This window comes from Anser cygnoides, chromosome 20 (assembly GCF_040182565.1).
Source record: "Anser cygnoides isolate HZ-2024a breed goose chromosome 20, Taihu_goose_T2T_genome, whole genome shotgun sequence".
NCBI lineage: Eukaryota > Metazoa > Chordata > Aves > Anseriformes > Anatidae > Anser > Anser cygnoides.
The window spans coordinates 12,052,542-12,080,440 of record NC_089892.1 but is presented as its reverse complement, the minus strand read 5'-3'; the positions used below and the strand labels follow the sequence as shown (position 1 = coordinate 12,080,440).

The 27,899-nt window shown below is 47.0% G+C and overlaps 1 protein-coding gene across 1 annotated transcript; it reads right to left on the bottom strand.

Moving 5' to 3' along the window:
- Positions 1–12: 12 nt before the first annotated feature.
- On the bottom strand, positions 13–26,895 carry UAP1L1 (UDP-N-acetylglucosamine pyrophosphorylase 1 like 1). Its single transcript, XM_048055622.2, has 9 exons — positions 26,574–26,895; positions 15,380–15,584; positions 11,759–11,934; positions 10,345–10,517; positions 9,247–9,440; positions 8,152–8,292; positions 5,148–5,333; positions 4,278–4,344; positions 13–2,252 (listed from the first exon to the last, which is right to left on the bottom strand). The coding sequence occupies exons 1-9, from the start codon at positions 26,845–26,847 to the stop codon at positions 2,166–2,168; spliced, it is 1,503 nt and encodes a 500-aa protein (XP_047911579.1). The 5' UTR covers positions 26,848–26,895; the 3' UTR covers positions 13–2,165.
- Positions 26,896–27,899: the final 1,004 nt, after the last annotated feature.

Here is a 27,899-nt window from a genome sequence, read left to right as displayed (position 1 = left end):
CAGACACAGAAATCAAAGTAACACCTTTATTATAAAAAAGCTTAGGTCTCCAAAAGTTTCTGGAACACTACAGGATCCCCCTCTATTTCAGATTTTTTTTTTTTCATTTCACAATGAATATGAGAATTTTTTTTAAAGTTCCCTCAAGAATCTTTTAATGTTCCAGTTTAAAACATGAAGAGTCATAGGGGAAAAAAAAAAGGCGTTCATCATACTAATTCAGTTTCACCTTGAAAACAATCTCTAAAAATCATGTCAGCAGTTCAGTGTTCACATCATTTAAGCACATAGAAAATGGGCTATAATTGAGTTTCAAAAGAGAAAGCATTTTATAAATGAAAAATATATATATTCTTTCTTTATAGCACAGTGCAACTTAAAGCAACCTGTGCCTGAATTGACAAGCAATACTTACAAGGATACCATGCGATTAGTTCTCAGATGTAAAAATTGATCGACAGGAATGAAAATGACCCATAGAAAATTGTGCAATAAAAATTACAGAATTGAGCATCAAAGACAAATGTTTAATTTACACTAAAAATCAGTTATTAGTTGCACATGCAAAATGAGGTAATCAGAATTGTAATTAGCTGGTTTGCATGTGCAAAAGGCTAATTACTTATGCATATGTAGATACACTTTATATCTTTAAATTCTGCCATTGACATTTAAATGGTTCCATTAGAAAACATGAGTCTACTTATAAATCGTAATTACTCTCAAAGCTATTTCAATACTTCTCCAACATTCTGAACACATCTTCATATGAGGAATTTCAGAAAATCACTTATGTAAAAGATTAATGCTTAATATCAGCATCAGCAATTCCTTAGCAGAAGCAGATACTGAGACCTGGTATTTCAGATGATGCCTCATCTGAAATGTTTTATCTTCCTCATCACCTTCCTTATACCCGATTCCACTCAGCAGAGCACACGAAGTGTCCTCGTGAAGTGTGAAACGACTTTGGTGTGTTCAGTGAAGATTCTGTTGTAGGCAGCTGCCCACACGGCACAGGTCTGCTGGAGCTAAACAGGAGCTGTGTATCATGGTCACCCTGGAAGCCCTCAGCCAAGGCTGAGTTCATGTGCTACATGTGTTCTGACAATTGCTGTCCTCAATAAGCTGATAATTATCTTCACATAATAGCTAGTAACATATTTTAAAAGAAAGGCATTTTTCTGCTTTTGGTTACACATCAAATTCTACCATCACAGCATGTTCCTCCTATTACTTTCAGCCACTTTAAAAGAGTTCCCCTTTGAGGGATAGGATATACATTAAACAAAAAAATGGAAAGCAAAACAAATGTTTGCCTTAAAACAGGAAGAGTAGAAGGTTATTATGAAAACAGTTCTCGGCCTTCTTTTTTGCCCCACCTCCGACCCCTCAAAAATAATAATGAAAAAACTGTTCACTACAGCTGTAAAGAGTATGCAGCCTGAGCTGCATATTTAGTTATGTTTTCTTGGAATGCCACCACTGAGCCTACATATGCAAAATAGCCTGTTCTGCTGCTGAGGCCAAGTCTCAAGCAAAACTTACACATAAAAGGATCCCTACCTACAGCAGACTCTTCTGCATAACCCAATTAAAGATGTGCTGAACTTGGTCTACTAACCAGCACAAGATTAGAGACAGAGGACCCAGTACACAAAGTCATTCCATACTTTTCAGGGTGGGGCATCATACTGATTCTTCTTCAGCTGTGCACACAGTAAAAAAAAAAAAAAACAGCAACAATAACAACAAAAAAATGGAACAAAGATACAAATAAGATACATAGCAAGGCACTGCAGAGATTTAATCTTCTTGAATGCAAAGCTGATTGATTTGTTTCTGATTTACTCTGTTACATATCTGTATGCATAACAAATAAGAAATATAAAATCCATTTGGTACCTGGAAGGTATTAATCTTCATTCACATCAGTCTACAAGACAGACCAAAGTAAAAGGCATAGCCTTCAAAGTTACCAAACAGAACTGGTACATATGCACATCTGTGTAAATACAACTGCCACAAGGATTTGCCAACTATCTGATACTGTAAAGCAATTTTTCATAATACATAATACACTTCATAACTGACATTTTAGCAGTGTCTTTTCTTTCAATGGCTCTGACAGACATGTATCAGATTTGAGAAGTCCTCCCTCCTTTTCAAGAATTTCCTAGCATTTCTGCTTTGCTTTCATCGAGTATAAGGGGAGAACAGAAGTCTTTGTTCTTCATGCACGCCTCCAGACCCTAAGAATGTGTGAAGACAGTAAAGTTAGGTTATAAATGGATCAGACTTGTTACCTGTACTATTTTTAAGTCTCCATAATGTTCTCGAAGAATGACTGACTACCCAAGGTTAAAAGGCCATGGGAAGGACAGACAACAGCAACCGTCTCCCCAGTGACAGAGATGGAAAGTACTTTAGCCACACGACCACAGTTCATGAAGGAGAGGCATGGATGAACTATAAAACAATGGATCTCTGGAACAAACCTTCCTGGGGAGGGTGAAGCATGGAGCGGAGTGTTCTTACCTCCTATTAGAACAATCCTAGCAAAGAAAAGTCAACTTAAATTGTCTTATTTTTATTTTGTTCTTATAACGCATCAGTTATGATGAGCTAGCCAATTGCAGGCAGAAAGAGAATCACAGAGTCACAGAATGTTAGGGATTGGAAGGGACCTTGAAAGATCATCTAGTCTAATCCCCCTGCCAGAGCAGGAACACCTAAATCATGTCACACAGGAACACGTCCAGGTAGGTTTTGAAAGTCTCAAGAGAAGGAGACTCCACAGCCCCCTGGGCAGCCTGTTCCAGTGCTCTGTCACTTTTACCATAAAAAAGTTTTGTCTCATATTTAAGCGGAATCTCCTGTGTTCCAGCTTGCACCCACTGCCCCTTATCCTAACACTGGATGTCACCGAGAAGAGCCTGGCTCCATCCTCCTGACACTCACCCTTTATGTATTTATAAACATTAATAAGGTCACCCCTCAGTCTTCTCCAAGCTAAAGAGACCCAGCTCCCTCAGCCTTTCCTCGTAAGGGAGATACTCCCCTCCCTTAATCATCCTTGTGGCTCTGCACTGGACTTTCTCAGGCAGTTCCCTGTCCTTTTTAAACTGAGGGGCCCAAAACTAGACACAATATTCTAGATGTGGTCTCACCAGGGCAGAGGAGAGGGGGAGGAAAACCTCTCTTGACCTAATAACCACAGCCCTGCTGAGACACCCCAGGATGCCACTGGCCTTCTTGGCCACGAGGGCACAGTACTGGCTCATGGTCATCCGGCTGTCCACCAGGACCCCCAGGTCCCTCTCCCCTTAACTGCTCTCCAGCAGGGCAGTTCCCAACTTATACTGGTGTCTGGGGTTGTTCTTGCCCAGATGCAGGACTATACATATGCCCTCATTATATTTCATTAAGTTTCTCCCCGCCCAATTCTCCAACCTGTTGAGGTCCCTCTGGATGGCAGCACAGCCTTCTGGCATGTCAGCCACTCCTCCCAGTTTAGTGTTAACAGCAAACTTGCTAATGGCGCACTCCATTCCCTCATCCAAGTCATCAATGAATATATTAAACCTCACTGGTCCCAGTACCAACCCTTGAGGGACTCCATTAGATACAGGACTCCAACTTGACTCCATACCACTAACCACAACCCTCTGGCTTCTTCCCTAGTGGAGATGTAAACCTTTGTGTATGCTCTTCCCCAGAGCGCACACAACCTTCTGCAATCTACTCTTTCTCACCCTGTTTCTCCAACATATAAAGGCTCCTTCCCTCATTACTAAATGGAATTAGTTTCTCAGAACCAATCGTTTACCGAGGAATGAACCTCATAAATGTGTTCTAAGATGCGTTTCCTCTACAGACAACGCACATATACTCTCAGTATTCACTCACCGTGGAAGGCTAGCACAGATCAGTATGCAACTGTGTACAGTGACCCCATGGATTTGGTAATTTGAATATTCTGCACTTTTCATTTCATTCAGAGGATCTCAAAGTACTCGTGAGTCCTCATGAAACTGCACAGACTCATTACAAATCTCATTATACAGATAGCTAAACTTGTTATAAATGAAAACTGAACAACCTGCTGAAGAATAAGCCACAGAAGAAACCACAAACATAACACAGAGACTAAGTCCTAGCTCCCTTGATCTTATAATTTCTCAGCAAGCACAGGCTAAAGAAATCCAGTTTCTGTACAGAAATCAGATGCATTCCTGCACACTCTTAAAAATACCTCCGTAGATAGTTATTCTCACCTCTCCAAAGTAAGACACTAATGGAGAAATCTCACACACAGCCGGAGGATCTTCAGTTCCTGAGAGACTGAAGAAGAGAACACAGGATTAACTTCTTGCTATGCTTACAAAGCAGTGTGTCATCTTTGAAAGTCTGTCAGGAATAAGACATCCAGAAGGGTAAGACATTTGTTATATTCACATACATCAGACATCATTTGAACACAAACACTGAAAATAAAAGGGAATCAGCAGGTCCCAACTATTTCTCATCAAAACAATTACATAACATTTAAAGAGGTGCTTTTCAAATACAACGAACAGCTTGTGGGTTTATTTAACTTTGCGTTGATGAATTAAGAGTCCCAAGAATGGAAAGCTGCTTTTACTTCAGTGTGATGCAGGAAGTATTTAAACTGGTAGTTGCTCTAATAGCCAATACTCATGTCCACCTGAGATTCTAGATGGGCTTTAAGTACTAGGATCATATTCAGAAAAACTGGGAAGGACTACAAATTACAATTCCTTGGGCTGGCTAAATCCTGAATGATACAAAAGGTTGCCTCTACCTAAGGTAGTTGTCTCCCTGTGTTCGTGTTGCTATACGAGGGGTCAACTCACTGTCTCCAAGGCAGGAAATTCAGCCAGACTTAAAGCAAAGATTACTGGCCATTACTGACTAGAGTACTTACAGTAACTAATGGAGCAGTAGCTGTTACAGATAATACTTGACATGTTCAGAAAAGGCCAGCTGAACAGAACCCATGCCAAGTCATCCTGTGATCCGGCAAATGCCCGATTTTAGAATGAAGTGTACATGCCATTAGCGAGCTTTCAAGTTTGGGCAGTCACATGCAAAGAAGTTGCAGAGAAGGTCACAAAGGTTCACACCTGAGTTTCTCTGGTATTCTGCAACCATTTTCATCCAGAAATCTGGCCCCAGCCTTCAGAGCCCACCGGTAATGCTGGGCCAGGAGGGATTGCCGAGCAGTGGTAGGAGTGTCTTTGTCAGCTGTGTCTGCATTTTTTAATGGTGAGAACTCCTCTTCTCTCAAAACTTCAAATGCCACAAAATTCCTACAAGCAAAGGGGAGAAAACAATGAAAAACAAAGCTAGCCATCAGCCCTGTTAGCAGAAAAGATGCAAAAACAACTTTCAAGGGGAAGAGTTCATATATATTTTAGGGAGCATTGATGTAGGCAGCCTGGGGCAAAGTCAAGCTAAGGAAAGTCCACCTCCCACCTGAAGAGCAAAGAATACCAGGACTTTATGACAGAAAAGCAGAATAGAATTATAGAATCACAGAATACTTTGGGTTGGAAAAGACCACTAAGATCATCAAGTCCAACCATTAATCTAGCACTGCCAAGTCTACCACTAAACCATGTCTGTAAACAACACATATCCGCATCTTTTGAATACCTCCAGGGATGGTGACTCAACTAACTTCTCCGGGCAGCCTGTTCCAATGCTGCACAATCCTTGCAGTGAAGAAATTTTTCCTAATATCCAACATAAACCTCCCCTGGTGCAACTTGAGGCTATTTCCTCTTGTCCTACCACTTGTTGCTTTGGAGAAGAGACCAACCCCCCCACCTCCACTGTGGTAGCTGTAACGAATGGTAAGGTCTCTCTTGAGCCTTCTTTTCTCCAGGTTAAACAACCCCAGCTCCCTCAGCTGCTTCTCATAAGACTTGTTCTTTAGACCCTTCACCAGCTTCATTGCCCTTCTTTGGACACGCTCCAGCACCTCCATGGCCTTCTTGTAGTGGAGGGGCCCAAAATTGAACACAGTACTCAAGGTGCGGCCTCACCAGAGCCAAGTACAGGGGGACAATCACTTCCCTAGTCCTGCTGGCCACACTACTTCTGATACAAGCCAGGATGCTGTTGGACTTCTTGGCCATATGAGCACACGGCTGGCTCATATTTAACTGGCTATCGGCCAATACCCCCAGGCCCCTCTTCTCCAGGCAGCTTTCCAGACACTCTTCCCCCAGCCTGTAGCATTGCATGGGGTTATTGTACCCGCCAGTGCAGGACCCGACACTTGGCCTAGTTGCCCTTCGTACAGTTGGCCTTGGCCCATCGGTCCAGCCTATCCAGGTCCCTCTGCAGAGCCTTCCTGCCCTTAAGCAGATCAACACTCACGGCCCAATTTGGTGTCAACTGCAAACTTCCTGAGGGTGAACTCGAACCCCTCGTCCAGACCATTGATAAAGATATTGAAGAGAACTGGCTTCAATACGGAGCCATGCGAGACACCACTTGTGACTGGAGTCCAACTGGATTTAACACCATTCACCCCAACTCTTTGGGCCCAGCCACTCAGCCAATTTTTTTTTTTTTATCCAGTGAAGCATACATTCACCCAGGCCATGAGCAGCCAGCTTCTCCGGGAGAATGTTTTGGGAAACGCTGTTGAAAGCTTTGCTAAAGTCTAGGTAGACCACATACACAGCCTTTCCCTCATCCACTAAGCAGGTCACCTTGTATCAGAAGGAGATCAGGTTCATTAACCGTTTCATAAACTGAGGTGCCCAATCTCTTTCCTCATGACCCTCAAGAACTGTGCAGAGGTAGGAGGAAAAACAAAACTTCTCCACAGATCCCACATAAACTTCTCCAGGCACTAGAGACATGTGGACAAAAAGTCTCAGCTAATAGCAACACCTGAAGCTCAGATGCACGGCAGAGCTGTGCTGCTCACTACAGAGCACAGCACCCCTGCTCAAAGAAATGGTCACTGAACTTGAGAGTCTGTGGGCAAGGATGAACTGAGGACACCAGTTTCCAGGTATGAATAAGCAATAAGGGAGGACTTACAGTCAATGTTAAGTACAGTTGCTTATCAGAAAAAAGGAACTCAAATAAGAAACCAGCCTCTGCACATTTCTGCACTTCACATGTGAAGAGCATCTGCCAAGCAATTTCTGCATTATTTTTACAAAGTACAGGAAATCACTGCTTGCATATGAGCTCTTTTGAAACCCAGAGCTCTGCACTATTTCCAATACACTGTCTTTGCCTTTCATATATTTCATTACTGACTATGTCAGGAAATGGAGACCAGGGTTCAAAACTTGAACTCCTTTTCCTGAAGTAAATCCTCTAAAAACAAAAATGCAATCCCCAAACAAGATATTTCAGTTTGCATGAGATCTCTTTTTGCCATTCATTTAAGCCTGGAAGAGAATCTTTACAGACGAATTCTAGGCCTTCAAAAATAGCATTTATAAATTTCTGGTGGATTTCTAAATTATTAAAATCCCACATTCCCTAAACTCAAAGCTCCTGTGTTAACGCTGTAGCACAGATATCTCTGCTATGTTTCAGAGTTTGGCAAGCCAACATTTACAGTTCCTACAGCAACAGTAACTTAGTCCCATGGTGCTTAAGCAACATGTTTTCTGAACGCAAAGGGTGTGAACTAAGCCCTTGTTTAATATGCACCTAAAATGTAACAAGAGCTGCAGTTGTTATGGAAGTCACAATTGTATAAGGCCTGATTTCTTAGATTCTGAATACTTCAACATGCACTTGTATTAAATGCTGGCTTTGCACAAGATTTCCTTTTCTTTCTTTCTTCCTTCCTTTCTTTCTGTCTCTCTTTCTCTCTCTTTCATATGGCTATTAAAGGCTGGGCCAACCAAACCATCCTCCACAGAACAAAAGGTTCCCAAAGAATGGTCAGAGAAAGCCCAGCTGCTGCCAAGGGCTCTGTGAATGCACCCTTCAGAGCCTGTGAAGTTACTGTCATGCTGGAGTTTGGTAGATCCAACCGTCTTTTTAACAAGTCACCCACAAACCACACACTCTGTCAAAGTCTTTTACAACTTGCAGTCATCCAAACAAACAGTGAGAGGGGAAAAAATATTCATGTCTGCCACTAACTTAGAGAACTGGAACACATCAAACACAAACTTCTCCAGCTTTATCCCATTTGGTTTTAGCGGTTTTACCAGATTTCCCTCCTCGTCAATGTAAGGCACCTTCTTTATCGCTACGTGATGCTTCAGCTGGGGCTCATATTTTCTGCAAAAAGGAGGACAAACAAGATAATTTACTTCCTGCACACTTTGAGAAAAGAAGTAAACTTCTGGGAAGCACACTGCTTATTATTACCCTAGGTCATATCTCAACTGTTGTGGGTTATGACATAAAATCACATCCAGGAAACACTTCACTGAGCAAAGCAGCCCAGACACCTGCATGGCAGGGAGCAGCAGCACTCCACTCCTGCACAACATGACATAATAGGGTAAAGGAAAAAGTGAGGGAGGACCTAGCATCCAGCTGCAATCACAAGCAGAGAAGAAAAAAAAAAAAGATAACCTAAACTGTTAGATGGCCAGGTTGAAAATGGAGCAGAGCAGATCTCTCACACAAAGGTAGATCAAGCTCTTCAGGAATATTGTCTGGCTCAGGACTAGACAAAAATGAAGTTAGGTCCCCCATAACTATCTCCACACCTTTAGACTTCATCAGTATCATATACTCCCACAGAGACAGTATCCCCAGCCTTTCCTGGGTCAGTACCATATCTAAGGGAAGAGAGCTGCACACTGAACACTCAGTATCGTGCCTCCCTCTTCCAACTCCAAGCAGAATCTTCCCCCAGTTCCATTAACTCCCCCAACCTGTTGTCCCAAGGGACAGCATTGGTAACGTTCCTATTGAAAACCCTCAATGTGGGGCAGCATTGCTTGACTACACCACAGCTCACATGCCTGCTCATCTCTGCAGGCCCAGAAAGGCCATGCACTGGTTTATCTCCGTTGATTTAGTTACAGCAAAGCATGCAGACTCTCCATTACGTAAAGCCTAAAGAGCATGCTGGAGTGGTCAAAAGTGGACATGGTTGTTTTAAACTCTTTTGAGAAGACAGAAGGTACCCATAACTATAATTACAAAGTGGGAAATGGGAACATCCACTCTTGGAAGCATTTCTGGGATGCACAGCTGCCTGGTAGTTCTGCTGGAACTTACTGGGCCACCATCTGCAGAAATTCAACTGTGAAGAAATGGTTGCAGATATTGCCAGTGCTGTACACCAGCCCCCCATTAGGGCTTTGCAGCTGCGCAGTCTCTGGACTGATCTCACTGTACTCCACCACCTGATAGATCCCATCCACACGGCACACCACCCCAACAGGTTCTGTGGGGTAGGCCTTCTCCACCACCTGCAGACACAGGACAGAAGACTGTGACAAGAAGAAAGAAAAACCTGGCAATATTTCAACTCCCCCCCAAAAAAATTATCAAATTATCCTACTAGACCCTGCTGCACGCTGATCCTCTAATGCCTCAAGAACACAGGCAAGACAGTGCTGAGTATACAAAGTAGGCTGGAGGCATTTTTTTTTCCATAAATTGGCATAAAAACCAATTACATCACCACTTAAATTGCAGTTACTCAGAAGACAAACCACAGTTAGAAGAAATCAGCATACTGTGGGGACACTTTTCTTATCAACTTTTAACTGGGACCTGGCATTAAATGAAGAATGTTTACAGCTATTAACTTTCAGCTCCCTGTCTGCATGAACAGTGTCCAGGATTAAAGCAATACTAAACTGCCCTCATAAACATCAGGCACCTGCTCTTTTGGAGTCACAAAACCAGGCTCTTTCAACTTCACCTGTCCTCCACAGTGGGATGTAAGGAGTGCCTTGACTAGACTTAAAGGTGTATTTATAAAACACATCACAGTCTAATAAAGCTTCTTGATATCTCAGGTGCCTTTATAGAAAGGGCACACATAAAAGGGAATCGATTCCAGTTTGTAGTTTCCTGTGTAATTACAGTCTCTGCTTTAATCTAAGTTTATTTTCCATTGTACTCTGGGAAGAGGGGAAGAGGCCCTAGAAGTACACCCCAGGAAGTAAATTCTGAATACAAAATGGACAGCAAGCAGCTCCCCCTTGCATTTTCAGAATGCCACATCTAAATCTGCTCCAAGGGAGCTGTCATTGGGCAGAGATCTGAACATTCCAGTACCTCCGAGCTCACCCTAACCACTACCTTCCAGAGTAATCGGATCTTAACTCCTTGTGGGGAAATGGCCCAGCATTAGCACCGCCTCACCTTGGCACCGCAATCTGCCCCTTTGGAAACACAGAAGCCTATGAAGACTGGATCTGCCATCTTGACGAGGATGTTGTCTACACAGTATACATGAACATACTGTATACCACGCTGCTTCATGTCATCCAAGATCTTATTATCCACCAAAGCACGATATAAGCCACCATTGCCATCTATAATGCAAGAGAAAAGAAGAGGCCCTGGTTATTTAGTGACTCTGCAGGGTTTTTATTGCAATTAACAAAGCAAAAGGTACAAGTCCTGAACAGATTTTCTTTAACAGCAGAGCAGGGAATGTTTTCTAGACAAGAATCAGTGCCATTGGATTTTATTTCCAGCTCTGCCACCAACTCAATTCAGGCAAGGCCTGAACTTTCACACCCTAGTATGAAACCTTGCAAAGTAGGACTGGGTACCAACCTCACAGGGAAGCATTATAAGACTTTGAAGTGTTGTAAGATCCTCAGAGGAAAAACACTAATGGGGAAAACAGTGTGGCAAAAGAGGATGGGAAAAGACTGCTACATTTCTTCTCTTCCAGTGCAGAGCAAAAGCACATTTAAAACTCAGCCTGTAGAAAAACACTAAGGACAGTCTTATCCTCTGCATATTCCTGCCCTTAGAAGTATCCAATGACCTTCTAAAGGCTTAAACTCCATCTGCACATTTATTTGTTCACCGCAGATCACCATTTCATGGTCACTCCTTCCTTCAACACTCCAGTTAGCTCAGGAGAACCATTCTGCAGCCACAAAAAACAAATTACTGCAACATAGCCTTGAATGGGCTGCCTTCACTGAGTCTCTTGCCATGTCCAGGTTAAGAGAAGAGAAGATGTGAGACATTTCAATCATTTTGGCAAGAGTTAATCTTCCTGCTGCTTGTTGCTTTTTTCCCCATTTCCAGCTATCAGCCTTGAAAGGGGGAGCCTTCAGCCAGGTGAGCTTCCTCCCCAGCCTGACAGCATCACTGCTGACTGCTGAGCAAACACTAACTCAGAGCTGGCACAGTGCGTGGCAAGGAGCACACACAGCTCTCCTGACAGCTTCACCCTGGGAGGCAGCAGCCCAGGGGCTGTCATCCTGGGGACTCATCCCTAGCTTATACGCAGCCCTGCCCATGCACATGCACACTATTCCAAACCTGCAGCTACCCCACCCCTTCTAATCCTGCTAATATTCCCAGGCTTTGATTTAAAAAAAAAAAAGTGATGTGGGCAAATCTCCAGCAATAACTAAACAGAGGTTACTACATTTTTGATTAACAGACTAAAGCATTTAACTGAACCCTCCCATGCTAATTAGAAGCATTGACATTGACTTCCAAATACTGCTCCTGTGTGCCAAGACCGGCTGACAGCAATTTTCAACACATATTACATTACTGTACTAAATAAGGGCAAACAGCAGGATACCTGGAGCCATAGCAATTTTCCCCTTCTCCTCCAAGATGGCCTTCCCATCAAAGGTAACAGCTGGCAGCATCCTCTGTTCAAACATGATCACATTGGATTTATCCAGGTTGAAGTAGCCGTGTTCTACAAAGAACTCTTCTGTCGGCCCCAGGGTGAACTCACTTGTCATGATGTACCTGGGTAGGAACAAGTGTAGAGCAAGGAACAAGAAAAAGAAAAAAACTACAGATGGGACAGAGAAGGAAAAAAAACTTAGAGTGTTAAATGAATGACAATACAGTAACTTATGGTATGTAGCTGACTAGTAGAGCTCTCCTTGAAAGCTCATCCTGCAGGAAGGCCGTACAAAGTCTCATGAGCAATCCTACCCACAGATTTAGCTCCAGACAAGACAGAAAAGCCTTTCCCTAAATACGAATAACATCTGGATATCCAAGTCAGCTCCAAAACAGAGTAAAGAATAGCACAAGAGATTCATTCACCCCAAATTTCAAACTGAAAGTAACCATTTAAAGAAGTATTGATCAGCATAAGGTGCTGAGAATGAACCACGAATCTCCAGGAGCTCAAAGTATGCTAGTGCCTCTTTTGTGCCAACATGAAGAGTAGCACAACTTGCTTTTAAGTTTCTCTGTTTCCTCCTCTCCTTCTAGCTCCACATTGCTTCTGTCTTTCCTTCCATTACCTTCCGTCTCCAACACCGGCTAGAATCATAAAATCATAAAATATCCTAAACTGAAAGGTACTCAGAAGGATCATCAATCCAAGTTCTGGCTCCACACTGGACCACCCAAAAATGAAGCCATATGTCTAAGAGCACCGTCCAAATGTTTCTGGAACTCCGTCAGGCTCAGTCCTGTGACCAATTCTCTGGGGAGCCTGTTCCAGTGCCCAACCACCATCTCAACGAAGAACATTTTCCTAGCATCCAGCCTGAGCCTCCCCTGCCACAGTTACATGCGGTTCCCTTGGGTCCTGTCGCTGTCACCAAAGAGAAGAGATCATGGAATGAGTTGTGTTAAAGATCATCTAATTCCAGTTCCCCTACAGGGAGACCTTTCACTAGAGCAGGTTGCTCAAAGCCCCATGCAACTTGGCTTTAAACACTTCCAGGGATTGGGCATCCACAATTTCTCTGGGCAGCCTGTTCCAGGGCCTCACCACCCTCATGGCAAAGAATTTCTTCCTACCATCTAACCTAAACCTACCCTCTTTCAGTTTAAAGCTACTATTCCTTGTCCTATCTCTACACTCCCTGATAAAGAGTCCCTCCCCAGCTTTCCTGTAGCCCCCTTTAGGTACTGGAAGGCCTCTGTAAGGTCTCCCTGGAGCCTTCTCTTCTCCAGTCTGAACAACCCCCAACTCCCTCAGCCTGTCTTCACAGGAGAGGTGCTCCAGCCCCTTGATCATCCTTGTGGCCTCCTCTGGACTCCAACAGGTCCATCTCCTTCTTGTGCTGGGGGCCCCAGAGCTGAACACAGTGCTCCAGGTGGAGTCTCATGAAAGCAGAGTAGAGGGGGAGAATCCCCTCCCTCACCCTGCTGGCCATGCTTCTTTCGATGCAGCCCAGGATATGGTTGGCTTTCTGGGTTGCAAACACACATTACCGGCTTCTGTTGAGCTTCTCATCCACCAGCACCCCTAGGTCCTTCTCCTCAGTGCTGCTTTGACTCCATTCTCCACCCAGTCTGTATTAGTGCTTGGGATTGCCCCAGCCCAGGTGCAGGACCTTGCATTTGGTCTTGTTGAACTTCCTGAGGTTCGCACAGGCCCACCTCTCAAGTCTGTCCAGGTAGGTCCCTCTGGATGGCATCCCTTCCCACCAGCGTCGACCACACCACACAGCTTGGTGTCATCAGCCAACTTGCTGACGGTGCACTCAATTTCACTGTCCATGTTGCCAACAAAGATGTCAAACAGCTCCAATCCCAGTGCTGATCCCTAAGGAACATTGCTCATAACCGTTTTCCGCTTGGGTATCGAATCATTGACCCCAACTCTTGAAGTGCAACCATGTAGCCAGTTCCTTACCCACCAAGTGATCCATCCATCAAATCCACATCTCTTCAGTTTGGAGACGAGGATATCGTGTGGGACAGCGTCAAATACTTTGCACAAGTCCACGTAGACAACACCAGTTGCTCTTTCCTTACCCACCAGCTCTGTAACCCCATCGGAAGAAGGCCAACAGATTTGTCAGGCATGACACGTGTGGGACAGTGTCAAATACTTTGCACAAGTCCACGTAGATGATATCAACATCTGCTCCCCTGCTCCCGTCATGAGGAGGCTGTAGGCTGCTATCAGGCCTCCCCTCAGTCTTCTCTTCTCTAGGCTGAACAAACCACATGACTTCAGCCGCTCCTCATACGTCTTGCCCTCTAAACCCTTCACCATCTTCGTAGCCCTCTTTTGGACATGCTGTTATGGCTTTATGTCCTTATATTGTGGTGCCCAAAACCACAAATAGTACTCAAGGTGAGGCTGCACCAGCATAGAGCGGGACAAGCACTTCCCTCAACCAGCTAAGAGCCATCTTCACCATGTACCTGTGCAGCACTTCCTCAACACATGTGATAGGTATATGGGGTCTTCTGTAAGCACACGAGGGTATCCATCACTTGCACAGGAGAGCTTAGACCTCATGTACACACAGATTTACATATTTGCAGCACAGCAGAGCCTGGCCTCTGGGGTACTGTGGCAGCCAGCTGTCTCCTCAGCCCAAGGAAAATAAACTGTAAACATTATCAGCAGATGTTGAATCCTTCCTTCCAACAGCACACCAGGGATGAATGCATTTGCAATTCAGGTTATGTATACATGGCTTCAGAAAGAAGCACACAATCCAGACTTTAATTACTTTCAATCTCCGATTTGTAAAACAACGTGCCATCCTGAAGACCTGAGACATACGTGCTCTTTCGTTCTTCCCAAACCCTGCCTCACACCAGACAGTGATTTCATAAAGGTATTTCTTTATATTCTAAGGATGAACACGTAGCAAAAAACATTCTCAGAACCATGCTGCAGTGCCTTCCTCTCTCTCTCAACCACCACATCCCATAGGGAATTGATAATCTGCACCTTGCACAGAGCCTGGAGACTTCTGAAAGCTGGTAGCAACCAGCAGATAAGGTAGACAGCTGTAAACAATGACAGCAGGAGGTAGCCTAAAAATGGAGCATGACAAGCATTTACTATTGTGGAAGGGAAGAGTTTTATGCTCTGGCTGAAGATGCACATAGAAGGTCTTGGAATGTGAGCACAGTGTGATCTCTCTCTCCATACAGGAATCTGAGAAAGTATGGCACAAACATATGACATCTCTCACAAACAATCTGAAACAGGCACTGAAAAGTGCTGTTTATTATGTTGTCAGGGACCGCGCTTGAAAAGACAATTCAAGGGTAGTGCTCAGTTCCTCAGATCTGCAGACGCAGGCCTGTCATTTCCCACCCCTTTGCATCCCTCTGGATGGGATCGCACACCCTGCAGAAAAAGATTCTCCCCTGACATGTCCCTGCAAGGCACCTAGATCAGCACTTCCAGAAGACAACATAGGCAAGGCTAGAGTGCAAAGACCTCTGTACAGTAGGTCTGTGGCTCCAGGTCACCTACCAGGGGATGGCACACTTGCAGTGGTATCTCTGGCCAGCAAGCTGCTCCACTTTGCGGATTCTTTCTGCTTGGATCTGATATAAGGTCTTGCCACTGGGCAATCCCACATTGTACATGCCCTTGGGATAGCTCACTCCCAGGCGTGTTCCCTGTCCTCCAGCCAGGAGCAGCACTGCCACTTTGTTCTGTGAGATCTGATGCAAACCTGAACAGGAGAAAGAAGCCAAAGGAAACATAATAATCACAAAGACAGTCAACATCCTGTGCCCTTCTTCTGAGCCTTTCTACAGAGCTCAGGCAACAGCCAGAAGCTGACAGTTCAATGCCCACTACTGGCAGTTCAGAGAGAAATACAATGCTGCATGCAACATTTAAAAAAAAATAAAAAAAAATCATTTCACCTCTCGCTGATAGATCCATTTCCTCATCTAAAGCAGCAGATGGTTTAACAACAAGAAACAGCTGTGAATTGCAGCTTAGGATGTTCAAATTGGCCATTAGAATAGAAACTAATTACTGGAAAGTGGTGCAGCACTGGAAAAGATGTCCAGAGAGGTGGGGGACATCCATCCCTTGAGGTTTTCAAGAGTTAGATAAAGATAGCTGACCTCACCTAGGGCTGGGTGTGGTTCTGTTCAAAGTAAGGGGGTCCTTCAACACCAACATTTCTACATCCCAAAGAAACAGTTTCATCATCTTCAGTAAAGCATGAAGATTTTTGGAAGCTACCTCAATCAGCTACTTGTACTTGTGCTCCAGCTTCTGTTTGCCTGCAGTGACTAATAGTAACACAGCAAATTTGGCAGAAGCCACAACTCCCACAATCTAATTAAAAACCATATCATTTCTCCTGACAAGCCAGGAATGTCCAGACCTTGGGGCAGAATCATACAGCTCATTCACACACTTTGTTCCCTGCTTTTTCTCAAATCATCACCACAGTAACCACTAGGCTCAAATCCAACAAAGTATTTTCCTTAGGGGACACTCTACATTCCTCTGGGGTACAGTGAGCTCTGGGACTGCCCAGGTCAAAAGCGACACCTCTTCTGCTGTACAGTAGCAATCACAGCCTTTGGCAACCTAATTCAAGAAGTATCCTGACCGTTGCTGAGCCTGCCAACGCCCCCCACAGTACAGGAGCCCATGCTTCACCACAACCTCCAAGCAGAAGACAAACGCTCAAACTTTAACTTCAGCAGGGACTAAAAGATTCCTGACTTGGACTGAAAGACACAGGGACCAAAAATACTGAATTAGAAGGAAACCAGGATTGTTTTTATGCTCACCTTTAAATAATTGGCTGCTTAAATGAGCAGTAAGAAGGAAAACACCAATTGCTGATGTAACAACCTGACTCGGTTTTAGTTTTGTTCAAAAACCTAGCCTTCAGCAATAAAAACACAGATGTAAGTTATCCCTGACATTGTAATAATACTGTTGATTTCCCCACGCTTACAGGTTTCAGCCAGACCACAGCAGGAACACCGTGTTTCTACCTAAATATACTGTTTCCCAAAATGCTCTTAATGCCTGGTTAGGCACAATGAAGGGAGCCAGTTACACAGCATTGCCATTGCTTTGCTGCAGGACAGGGCTTTGAATTCACAGGATCACAAAATGTTGGCTGGAAGGGACCTCTAAAGGTAGCCCAGCCTCGTGCACCAGGTAAGATTAGAAGAGCTTTCCAGAAGGAAACCAGCACCGAGGGTCTTGGACTTGGGATTTCAAACTTTCGGGAGGTTCCTGAGTAGATGAGAAAGCTCGAATGGGTTTAAACTTAAAATTAAAAAGGCACAGATGACAGTACTGGCTGAGCTGTATGGTGAGACACCTAGCTCTACTAGCTCTACTAGCTCTACTACGGCAAGCTCCAAAGTTTCAGTTCTGTAACTCCGATGAAATTAAAATAAACCTAACTTTATGCAACAAACCACAAACAACGGTTCTGTTACAGAACTTCCTACTGCAAGAGACTTAACAAAGCACAGGGCTGGGGGTCTAAAGTGTAAGTTATGCCACTACTATTTGCTAGAGTCCTTGGCACACCAGTTGCTGCTGAGTCCTTGGTTGCAGGCTCCAACCTGCCTGCAACACCGACTCTCATTGCACAGGCAGCCAGGACACAGGGCTAGTGTCTGGTTCATTTGCAGACACAGGTCTCCATGCGGGCCCAGTGAGGCCCTCTCCAGCACACAGCACCATGGAGTGCCGTGGGAAGGACCTGAGAGAAGGGGCTGCAAGACGATGCTTCCAGGGTGGTGGCTGCCTCTCCATTGGCACCCTGTGCTAAGGGTGTCCTCCGAGGAGAAGAGAGGCAGCAAATTCAAGTGCAAGAGAAGCTGCAGAAGGGAAGCATCAGCAAGAGGATCGAGAAGTTTTGCACACAATCCTTGGTCGCTGGAGTGCTACAGCCCTGGGAAACAAAAACCTCCGGAAAAGCTTCTTTCCTACTAGTCCCCTCTCTCATTTCCCTTCTCCCTCTGCTCACCTCCTCATATAGACACACACTCAAAGTGACAGCCACTTCAGCACTTGGTTAACTGTTGGTGTTCAACTCCCAGCCAGCTTTTGTGTCCACAAGTCTGCCAGAATCCGGCCCACCATCATCTTCACTTGTTCCTGTGCCTTGGAGGAAAAGCCACAGGATGAGATGCCTCACACAGCCCCTGCTGTATGAGGCAGACCTACAAAACAACTCGCAGGGATGGAAGGGTGAGCAATTAAATGCCTGTCGAAGGGTCAGCAGCAATGACTAAGTTACCAACGGGGAGAGAAAGGAAAAGCAACTGTGGTTAGAAACCAAAGTTAAACTCTTCAGTATGAGTCACTGTTGTGGCAGCCACCCCCCTTTTCTGATGCAGGGAACAGAGAGAAAAGTCACAGCTGTAAATGAAGCAGTGTTACCATGAGTGAAGATGCAATTGCACACATCCTGCTTATTGCCCTCCCCTGCTTTACCTCAGGAAAAGGAAAAACAACCTTTACAGTCTTGCCAAGTTCAGGCAGCATGGTATCTGATTCACTATGCAAGGAAAAGCCTCTCCCCTGGTCAGTTTATCTCTGAACAGATTTAATCTTGGCTTCTCCACACTAACAATAAGCCTCTCATGAAACAAGACAAATAGCAGCATCTGAGCAAAGAAAATCCCTCAGCCATTAGCACTGGCAAAAGCGGACTTGCTATCACTCCCACGATCAAGAGCCACAGTGAACGAGTCACTCTCCAATGATTCCCAGACACATTAAAAATCCACAGCAGATGGTCATGGGCCCAGACACCTAGCAATGCAAAGGGCATCACCATGCCACAGTCACCCATGACAACACAAGTGCCACTGAAAAGCAGAACAAGACCCTTACAGGGGCCAGTATGCCCAGCAAGCACATCCTACTGAACCGAGCAGAGGGAGAAGCTGAAATATATACATCACCATCCAGATGGCTCCAGCTACTTGCTCCTCTGGATGCAACCAAGTACCTGACTTGTTCATAGCTGCACCGGTTGTGCCACATCAGTCCCCGACTGTACTTGTTTGGAAGCTCAGTTATGAGTCACTGGGCAGGTGCAGGTTCATAGCTTCCATCCCAGGCCAATCTTGACATCTCTCCCCTATGCTCCAAATCCAAGTATTCATTAGTGTTCATCCTTACAGAAGCTGGAAGCAAGGACAGGAAGCCTGGGAGGAATACTGAGAAACAGTCCAAGTAGGCAAGGATCGGGTTAGAAAAGCTAAAGCCCTGATAGAATTAAATCTGGAGAGGGATGTCAAGGGCAACCAGAAAGGTTTCAACAGGTACATTGTTGATAAAAGGAAGACTAGGGAAAATGTGGGCCTTCTCCTGAAGGAAATGGGAGACCTGGTTACCTAGGATATGGAGAAGAATGAGATACTCCACAACTCTTTTGTCTCAGTCTTCACTGGCAAGTGCTCTAGCCACACCACTCAAGTTGCAGAAGACAAAGGCAGAGACTGAGAAAATTAAGAACTGCCCAATGTAGGAGATGATCAGGTTCAAGACCACCTAAGGAACCTAAAGGTGCACAAGTCCATGGAATCTGATGAGATGCACCTAAGAGTCCTGAGGGAACTGGCAGATGAACCTGGTAAAGCACGATCCATCATATTTGAGAAGTTGTGGCAGTCCAACGTTCCCATGGTCTGGAAAAGAGGAAACATAATCCCCATTTTTATAAATGGAAAAAAGGAAAACCTGGGGAACTACAGGCCAGTCAGTCTCACCTCTATGCCAGGCAAGATCATGGAGCAGATCCTTCTGGAAACTATGATAAGGAACATGGAAAAAAAGGTGATTGGTGACATCCAACACAGCTTCACTAAAGGCAAATCATGCCTGACAAATCTGTTGGCCTTCTCCGATGGGGTTACAGAGCTGGTGGATAAGGAAAGAGCAACTGGTGTTGTCTATGTGGACTTGTGCAAAGTATTTGGCGCTGTCCCACACGATATCCTCGTCTCCAAACTGAAGAGATGTGGATTTGATGGATGGGTCACTTGGTGGGTAAGGAACTGGCTAGATGGTTGCACTTCAAGAGTTGGGGTCAATGATTCGATACCCAAGCGGAAAACAATTATGAGCGATGTTCCTTAGGGATCAGCACTGGGATTGGAGCTGTTTGACATCTTTGTTGGCAACATGGACAGTGAAATTGAGTGCACCGTCAGCAAGTTGGCTGATGACACCAAGCTGTGTGGTGTGGTCGACGCTGGTGGGAAGGGATGCCATCCAGAGGGACCTACCTGGACAGACTTGAGAGGTGGGCCTGTGCGAACCTCAGGAAGTTCAACAAGACCAAATGCAAGGTCCTGCACCTGGGCTGGGGCAATCCCAAGCACTAATACAGACTGGGTGGAGAATGGAGTCAAAGCAGCACTGAGGAGAAGGACCTAGGGGTGCTGGTGGATGAGAAGCTCAACAGAAGCCGGTAATGTGTGTTTGCAACCCAGAAAGCCAACCATATCCTGGGCTGCATCGAAAGAAGCATGGCCAGCAGGGTGAGGGAGGGGATTCTCCCCCTCTACTCTGCTTTCATGAGACTCCACCTGGAGCACTGTGTTCAGCTCTGGGGCCCCCAGCACAAGAAGGAGATGGACCTGTTGGAGTCCAGAGGAGGCCACAAGGATGATCAAGGGGCTGGAGCACCTCTCCTGTGAAGACAGGCTGAGGGAGTTGGGGGTTGTTCAGACTGGAGAAGAGAAGGCTCCAGGGAGACCTTACAGAGGCCTTCCAGTACCTAAAGGGGACTACAGAAAAGCTGGGGAGGGACTCTTTATCAGGGAGTGTAGAGATAGGACAAGGAATAATAGCTTTAAACTAAAAGAGGGTAGGTTTAGGTTAGATGTTAGGAAGAAATTCTTTGCCATGAGGGTGGTGAGGCATGAGGCACTGGAACAGGCTGCCCAGAGAAATTGTGGATGCCCCATCCCTGGAAGTGCTCAAGGACAGGTTGGATGGGACTGTGGGCAGCCTGCTCTAGTGGAGGTGTTCCTGCTCATGGCAGGAGGGGTGGAACTAGATGGTCTTTAAGTTCCCTTCCCAGGTGAACCATTCTGTGATTCTATGACTATCTAACCTTGTGTTACTGCGGGGCTGGTGCAGATGGAACTTCTCCATTTGGTCTCGTGTAGGTGAGCAAGACAGCCCTGAAATGCCTGGTATCTGGCTCCTTCCACTGAACTTCACACAGAAGTTTCCAGTGGGGGAAAAAAAATACATGAGGGAAAAACTTACAGGGAAAAAAATAATCTAAAAAAGTTCCCATGAGACACTTATGAACCAGTTTCGTTTCAAAAGGGTAATAAAATCATTTTAAAATCCCTAAATAATTCAGAACTGAAGTTGGCTAAGCTGAAGTATTTCACACTGATTTAAAACAAAGCTGCCTAAAGACTGAAATCAAGACTTGCTGGTCTTTTTGCTGGTCAACTCTTTGGAGTTGAACTCCAAAGCAACACTTCCAATATTTTGATTCATCCACTAATCAGCATCCATCCCTTACCCAGCTCCGTCCTTGCAGCATTACCTGCTCCTGTAACAGCATCTATCAAGCTCACGCATACACATGCACACTCTGGTCCTGACACAAAAAGGCCACATCACCTCCTCCCAAGTGCCACTTGTCTCAAAGGACAGGTTTAGGCATAGTAACAGACTGCAAACAGCGGGCATCTTTCATATGAAGCCTAGCATTAACACTGTTAATAGGCCCCCATGAGGGCCCATTTTGTCAAGCAACATCCATCAGGAGGAGCTGCAATCCCTGGCCATGACTCAAAGGTACCAGAGCGCCACTCCACTTAAAGCAGGATGCCTCAGATAAGACACAGTTCACCTAAGTTTTCCACACAGTGACTAGAGGACGGAAACTGCCTAGTGGTTATTGAGCCTCTCGCACTGACCTCCCCAGTGTGGCCTCGCTGCATGGAATGCAGGCGGAACTCTGAAACTCAGACCTAAACAGGATGAACCCCACTCCAAAGCAATACCACTAATAAAATCAACAGTTCCATTTTCTTTTTCACTTCCCAGAATCCAATAGACTGACTAGGCAGATAACCCAGGACTCCTAGCAGGTGGGCACGCTGCAGGACTTGCTGAAACCATCACTGCTCCTACCACCACCATGAGAAATTCTGCCCTCCTTTCCAGCAGAAGCAGGGTCACTGTACTCCTAGAAGAGGTCCAACAGCTTCTAGGGCTGTGTGAACAGCCCTCCCTGATGGCAAGCATGTCAGGATGGGACAGATCTTCCCATCATTTATGGCATTCACAGTATTTACAGTGCAACCCTACAACTACTGGAGAGTTTTTCAAGTTCCTGATTTTAGGTTGCCATGAAAATAAATATCCCCCGAAGGTTTAGTAAGTACTTCTGCTCTCACTACCTAGCTGCAAAAATACTAGCATTCATAACAACAACAACAAAAAATAGTAACTGACGCATCTTGCTGCATATTCCTGCAGGAAATGGAAATATTTATCACACTTAAAAAAAAAAATAGTAAGTCTAGCTTATCTTCTGCAGCACGTGAAATACCAGAAGCTGAACCAAACGAAAAAAAAGGAAGATGCGCTGGCTGTCAGATATCTGCAGTAAGTCTTAGTTTGCATATAAAGCAAAAACAAAAATAGATTTTGCAGGAAGAACAGATTGATCTTGCAAGAACAGATTGAATTCTCCTGCTGAACAGATGCATCAGCCTGATTATAACAACAGTAAGCAAGAGAAGAATAAATCAGGAAAAAAAAAATCCAGAGTAGTCAAATAACCAGAGCAGCTCATCAAAGCCTGACGAAATGGCAACTATACTGTGGCCCATGCCCTAGACTAGGATTTTATTAATAAAACATTTACAGAATCTAAAAGTGTCTGTACTTTATTTATATCCTCATCCATAAGGCTGCCTAGAAAGCAAACTTCATGTTTGTGTTTAAGATCCAGAAAGCAAATCTGTCTGAGCTAAGTTTTATCATCTCACAGACAATAACAGATCCCCATTTTTTTTTTTTTTAACAGTTTAAAAATATCTTGGATGTTCCCAAGAATAGCTTCTGAGTTGCTTGGCTCTTTTAACAAACTTTTTAATCACAAAAATGGGAAGGGGAAAGGACAAGAAATTAATTTCAGCTGTTCAGTCTTTATTTGAAGATGACACGCTTGCTGCACATGGGAGCTGCTGGGAATTCAGATGCCCGCTTACAAAGCACAGATGAGCTCAGTTTAGGGGTGGTAGCAATCCCCTGAAGCAAATGGTAACATCAGAGACATGCAACCTCTGGGACATCCAGCAACAAGCTGAGATGTCTAGAAAGGCATGCACGAGGGCCTGATCGGAACCAGAGCCTGTTCTGCTCATGTCCCAGCTCAACACCAGGAACAGTTCACTTTAACGAAAAAACTCTTTGGAGCCTGAGTCCTCCCAGGGTTGCACAAACCCAGGGAATCCTGTGCTGATACCACTAGCTCCCCCAGGGAACACTGAATGGGGGCTCATCAGTGCTTCCTCCCTGGGGAGAGGTAACTTCTGTGCACCAGTCTCCATTGCAACACTGCTGGGGTTCAGCACTACAAAGTCTCACTCCCAGGGAATAAAACCGAGGGCTGATTCTCACCTGTAGCATTAAACTGGCTCATAAAAACAAAGTAAAGTGATATTTAAGAACTGCATCCCCCTCTCCTGGTAGAAATTAGAAGTGGTCTCTATGCCAGATGGGCATCGGGGCAATCTGGATTTCAGGGTCAAGTGACGTTTGCGTGGTCCCCGTCACAGAGGGCCTTCTGAATTCTTGCTCTGGCAAGAACTGTTTGCAGGAAGCAAGGTCAATCCCACGGACTTTGCCTTGTTTGCTGCTGACAGTGGCACAAGTCAGGCATGCCAGAACCTCTCTGACCCGGAGCTGAAGATGAAGGACCTTGCTGTCCAGTTTAGTAAAGTTGTTTAACTGTGCAGCCCTAACCTAGATCATCTGACCCTAAAATTCATGCATTTCCTCCTCAAAGCAACATCCTCAAGCCTGAGGCAGTAAGCACCACCCTAGCAGCTTCACTCCCAAATCCTACCAGGCATTCCTGAGCAGCTGCTCCCACTCTGCTCAGCTCACTGAAGCTCTATGCAGTAGAAAGGCTGGGTGGGAGATGTGAGCAACGTTGCTGGAAAGCCTGGTTGGACACAAATTCTTGCCTCCACTGTCATGAGAACCTACCTCTTCGCTTACCAGAAACCAGCCCTAGACACTGGGCTGTGGTTAGGCCCAGCCCCAGTTTGTTGAACAGAAGAAAGTCGTTGTGGAAGGTGATGAACCCAGACCAGCCAAGACTCCAGCAGTGCAAGGATGATGCTCACACTGCATTAAACCAGACATCCAGCTGCTCAGGCCAGCAGGCCACCACAGCCTCACCACCACAAGACAGGACCAGGCACACATGGCCCATGTCACCAATGTTAATCTGTTCAAGGACCAGAGCAAGTGGCAGGCTGGCCATGATCCTCTACCTACAAGCGGAGAAGCCACCCGGAACATCTTCAGCAATGGAGCTGCCCTGACAGACATTTCCTCGTGCTCCCTCCTTTACCACTCAGCCCCATCTGCGAAGTCTGACACATCTGAAAAGCTCTTCTGTTCTATAATTGTGTCACTTCCATGTTTGCTTTTTTGATTTTGTTTGGAAATTTTTACTCCTCTGCCCACACATCCTCACCTCTTCACTGGCAGGTCTAGGTCAAGACTGTACAGACACTTGCCAGACTTTAGGATATTACTCTGGCCACAGCTGTTTTTTCTCTTGCTTTCTTTCAATTTTGTATATATTTACTTATTTAACAGTGTTATTTTATAAAGAAGCAGAGAGAGGCCACTGTACCTTTGAAAAGAAACAGAATAGAGAGCACACTGAAAAAAGCACAGGATGTGTATGTAATACACATATGATGGGGAACTGGGAAGCGCAGCACCCCACTCCACACAGCCTAGGTCTAGGTACCACCTCTCCCATCAACCCCACCTTTCAAACACTCACGAGGTGACCAGGGAAAGCTGCCAATATCCACCAGGCTCCAAAAAATGAGGAAGGTGGTTTGGCACCACATGCAGTCCCCAACAACTCACTGGGTATGCAGGCAGGCCAGCTGGATCAGCCTAGCCATCCATGCGAAGTCTCTGCCGTGCGGGTAAAGGCACCTGTCCACTTGCCAGGCCTGCCTCAGGCTCAGCAGCCATGGAGGGATGATGCAGGAACTGCCACGCGCGTGAAGTCAGGGGATGCTTTGATAGCAGAGCTGTCCCCCAGACAGCACTCCTCCAATGTGTTTCCCCATCCACCTGCCTTGTCTGACCAGGTATTTTCCTTCCCTGGGCTTCTCCTACCACTACCCACTTCTCTGCCCAGCTCTCAGATCTCATCTTCTTCCTGTGCTACAGTGACGCAGTTTAAAGATCACTCTGCTCCAGCCTCTGCTGTAACAGGAGACCAACTTCCTGCCAGCAAGGTGCCCACGAGACCACCCGCATGCCTGGGTGCGACTTCCCGGGTAAGCAGCAGCACAGACTCTGCTCCCACCTATCTCCAGGGACTTCACCTCTTCCTGCGAGACGCAGTGCTATTCCATGTCTTGCCCACCACACGGCTCTCCAGCCACTGCTGCTGTGTTGAACAGCTGGAAATGAAAGTTAAACATGCTGGCCCCAAACACCTCAACAACCTTCGCCAGGGATCTGACTGCCTGTGTTCAGGGCTTGGTCTAACAAGGTATGGTGTTAACTCCAAACCAGAGTCCCCACACTGTCACAGAGGTCACTGCCCTACCTGCCCCGACATCATACTCGGCTGCCACTCTTCTTCGCCCTGCTGCTGACACCACACACCATGGCAAAACCCCGCCGGTACAAAATGCAGTGCCATCATCCAGGCTGCCGGATGTCACCCCAACCACGATGCCGCAGGACACTGCTCTCTGCCCTGGGGATCCCGCTGGCAACAGACCTGAGCTCTCCATCAGCCATTTCCAGGGTGCCACAGGAAGGCAGCTGCCCTCCCAAACATGCCGCGTTACACAGCCCTTCCTGATATTACCAGGAAGACAAGCCAGCCTCACGCAAGGAGCATGACGGCCCACGGCTAGATCCAGTCAGTTTGGGAGATTTTCACAGGCACCACACCACACTCCGGTTTTAAGATAACCCTCTCTATTTTTGGCTTTCAGTTGTGCAAGCGGTGTGCTCAGGAATCTGATGACACCCCGAACAGCCGCCCTCAGACAAACACCTTTGCTTCCTGCCAGCCTCAGCAGCGCCTGCGGACTCCGCAGCCTGATGAAAAAGCAGAGGCTTTAGAGAGAACGTTTTTCCACGGGGACGAGCCAGCAGCTCGCTGCGGTCGCTCCGGGCTCTGCGACCGCGGGAACGCGCTGCCGTCCTCCCCCGGGCTGCGCCCCAGCCTCCCGCCGGCACCGGCGCGGCCGCAGCACCGCACCCAGGGAGGCGCTGCCCGGCCCGCAGCAGCGGGAGGCGCCTCCGGGCCGAGCCCCCTCAGCACAGGGCGGGGCACGGGCCCGCGGGGCCGGGCCGGCGGCAGGGGCCCCGCCGGGGGCGGGGAGGCCGGCGGCGAGGGCCCGGCCCCGCGCTCGGCGTGAGGCAAGGGGGCAGCGACCCCGCCCCGCCCCGCCCCGCTCACCTTCCGCCTCCCAGCGCTCCAGCGCGGCCGGGCCGCTGCAGCGGGCGCTGCCCAGCAGCTCGGCGGGCAGCGGCTCCATGCGGCCGTCCAGGAGTTCCAGCGGCCCCGGCTGGCGGGCGGAGGCCGCCGCCAGCCGACAGTGCTCGCCCAGGCCGGGCGGCAGCGCCGCCAGCAGCGCCCCGCGCTGCGCCGGGCCCAGCTGGGCCCAGAAGCGCAGCAGGTGCTCCTGCCCGGCCCGCGCCAGCCGCGCCCGCACCTCCTCGGGCGGCCCCATCCCAGCCTCTGCCGACCGGCGGCGGCGGCCTCGGGAGGCGGCGGGGCGGAGCGGGGCCGGGCCTGCCCCTGTCCCGCCGCCGGGCCTGCCCCTGTCCCGCCGCCGCTCCGCCCCGGGCGACTCTCGCTCTCGCCGCCCCGTCCTGCGCCCCGGCGGGGCTTGCTGTCGGCTTTTTTTTCCCGTTTCCTCTGCCCTGCGAGGCCGGCTGCGTTCGGCCAGCAGCCTTTCCCACCCCTCCTCGGGCCAGCGTTGCCCGTGCTCTGCAGGCGCCCGCCAGGCTAGAATACGCTTCTGCAGCGCTTTGTGCGTACTGAAGTGCTTCGGCTGCTCAGATATATCTGATGGGGATACCAGAGGTGCTCGCGCTGGGAACTTCATACTTAAGAAACTCGGAAGGATTACATCCGCTCATGCATCAGAAAGCTCGTGGAGTTAATTTCAGCACCTTACGCGGCTGGGTGGGTCCTGCTCCATCCAGCTGTGATGCTCGTCAGGGGTCAGATTCCCTCAGCTCCCAAGTGCAGCGCCTGATCAGAGACTGAACCAGCAGTGAGGAAGCGCTGAGACAGAGAAATGCAAAGAAGGCCGAGCCGGTCACGAGGTGCCGGATGACACACAGTGAGGTGTAGATATGGATGCTTAGGGACATGGTTTAGTGGTAGACTTGGCAGTGACAGGTTAACGGTTGTATCTGATGATCTTAGAGGTCTTTTCCAACCTAAATGATTCCGTGATTTTATGAGGTGGCTTCTTCTGCCACGCACACTTGGGCCACGGGCTGCCAACAAAGAGGGCAACACAATGGCCTAAACTCCTGTCCTCAAAACCCCACTGCTTTCGCTGTTGGGCGACCTGGTCACTAATATCCTCTTGCAGCCATCAGCCTGTCTCTGTAGCTGGGCAGAACAAGACCAGAAGACATACAGACAGCTGCTTGGACATGGCTACCTCCCTGTGTGTGGCTGGAGCTGGGGAGCTGGACCCCATCTGGATGAGACAGCCAGGTTAGGAAGAAGCCCTGCTAGTTGTCATACCTTCTGCTTCACAGTCTG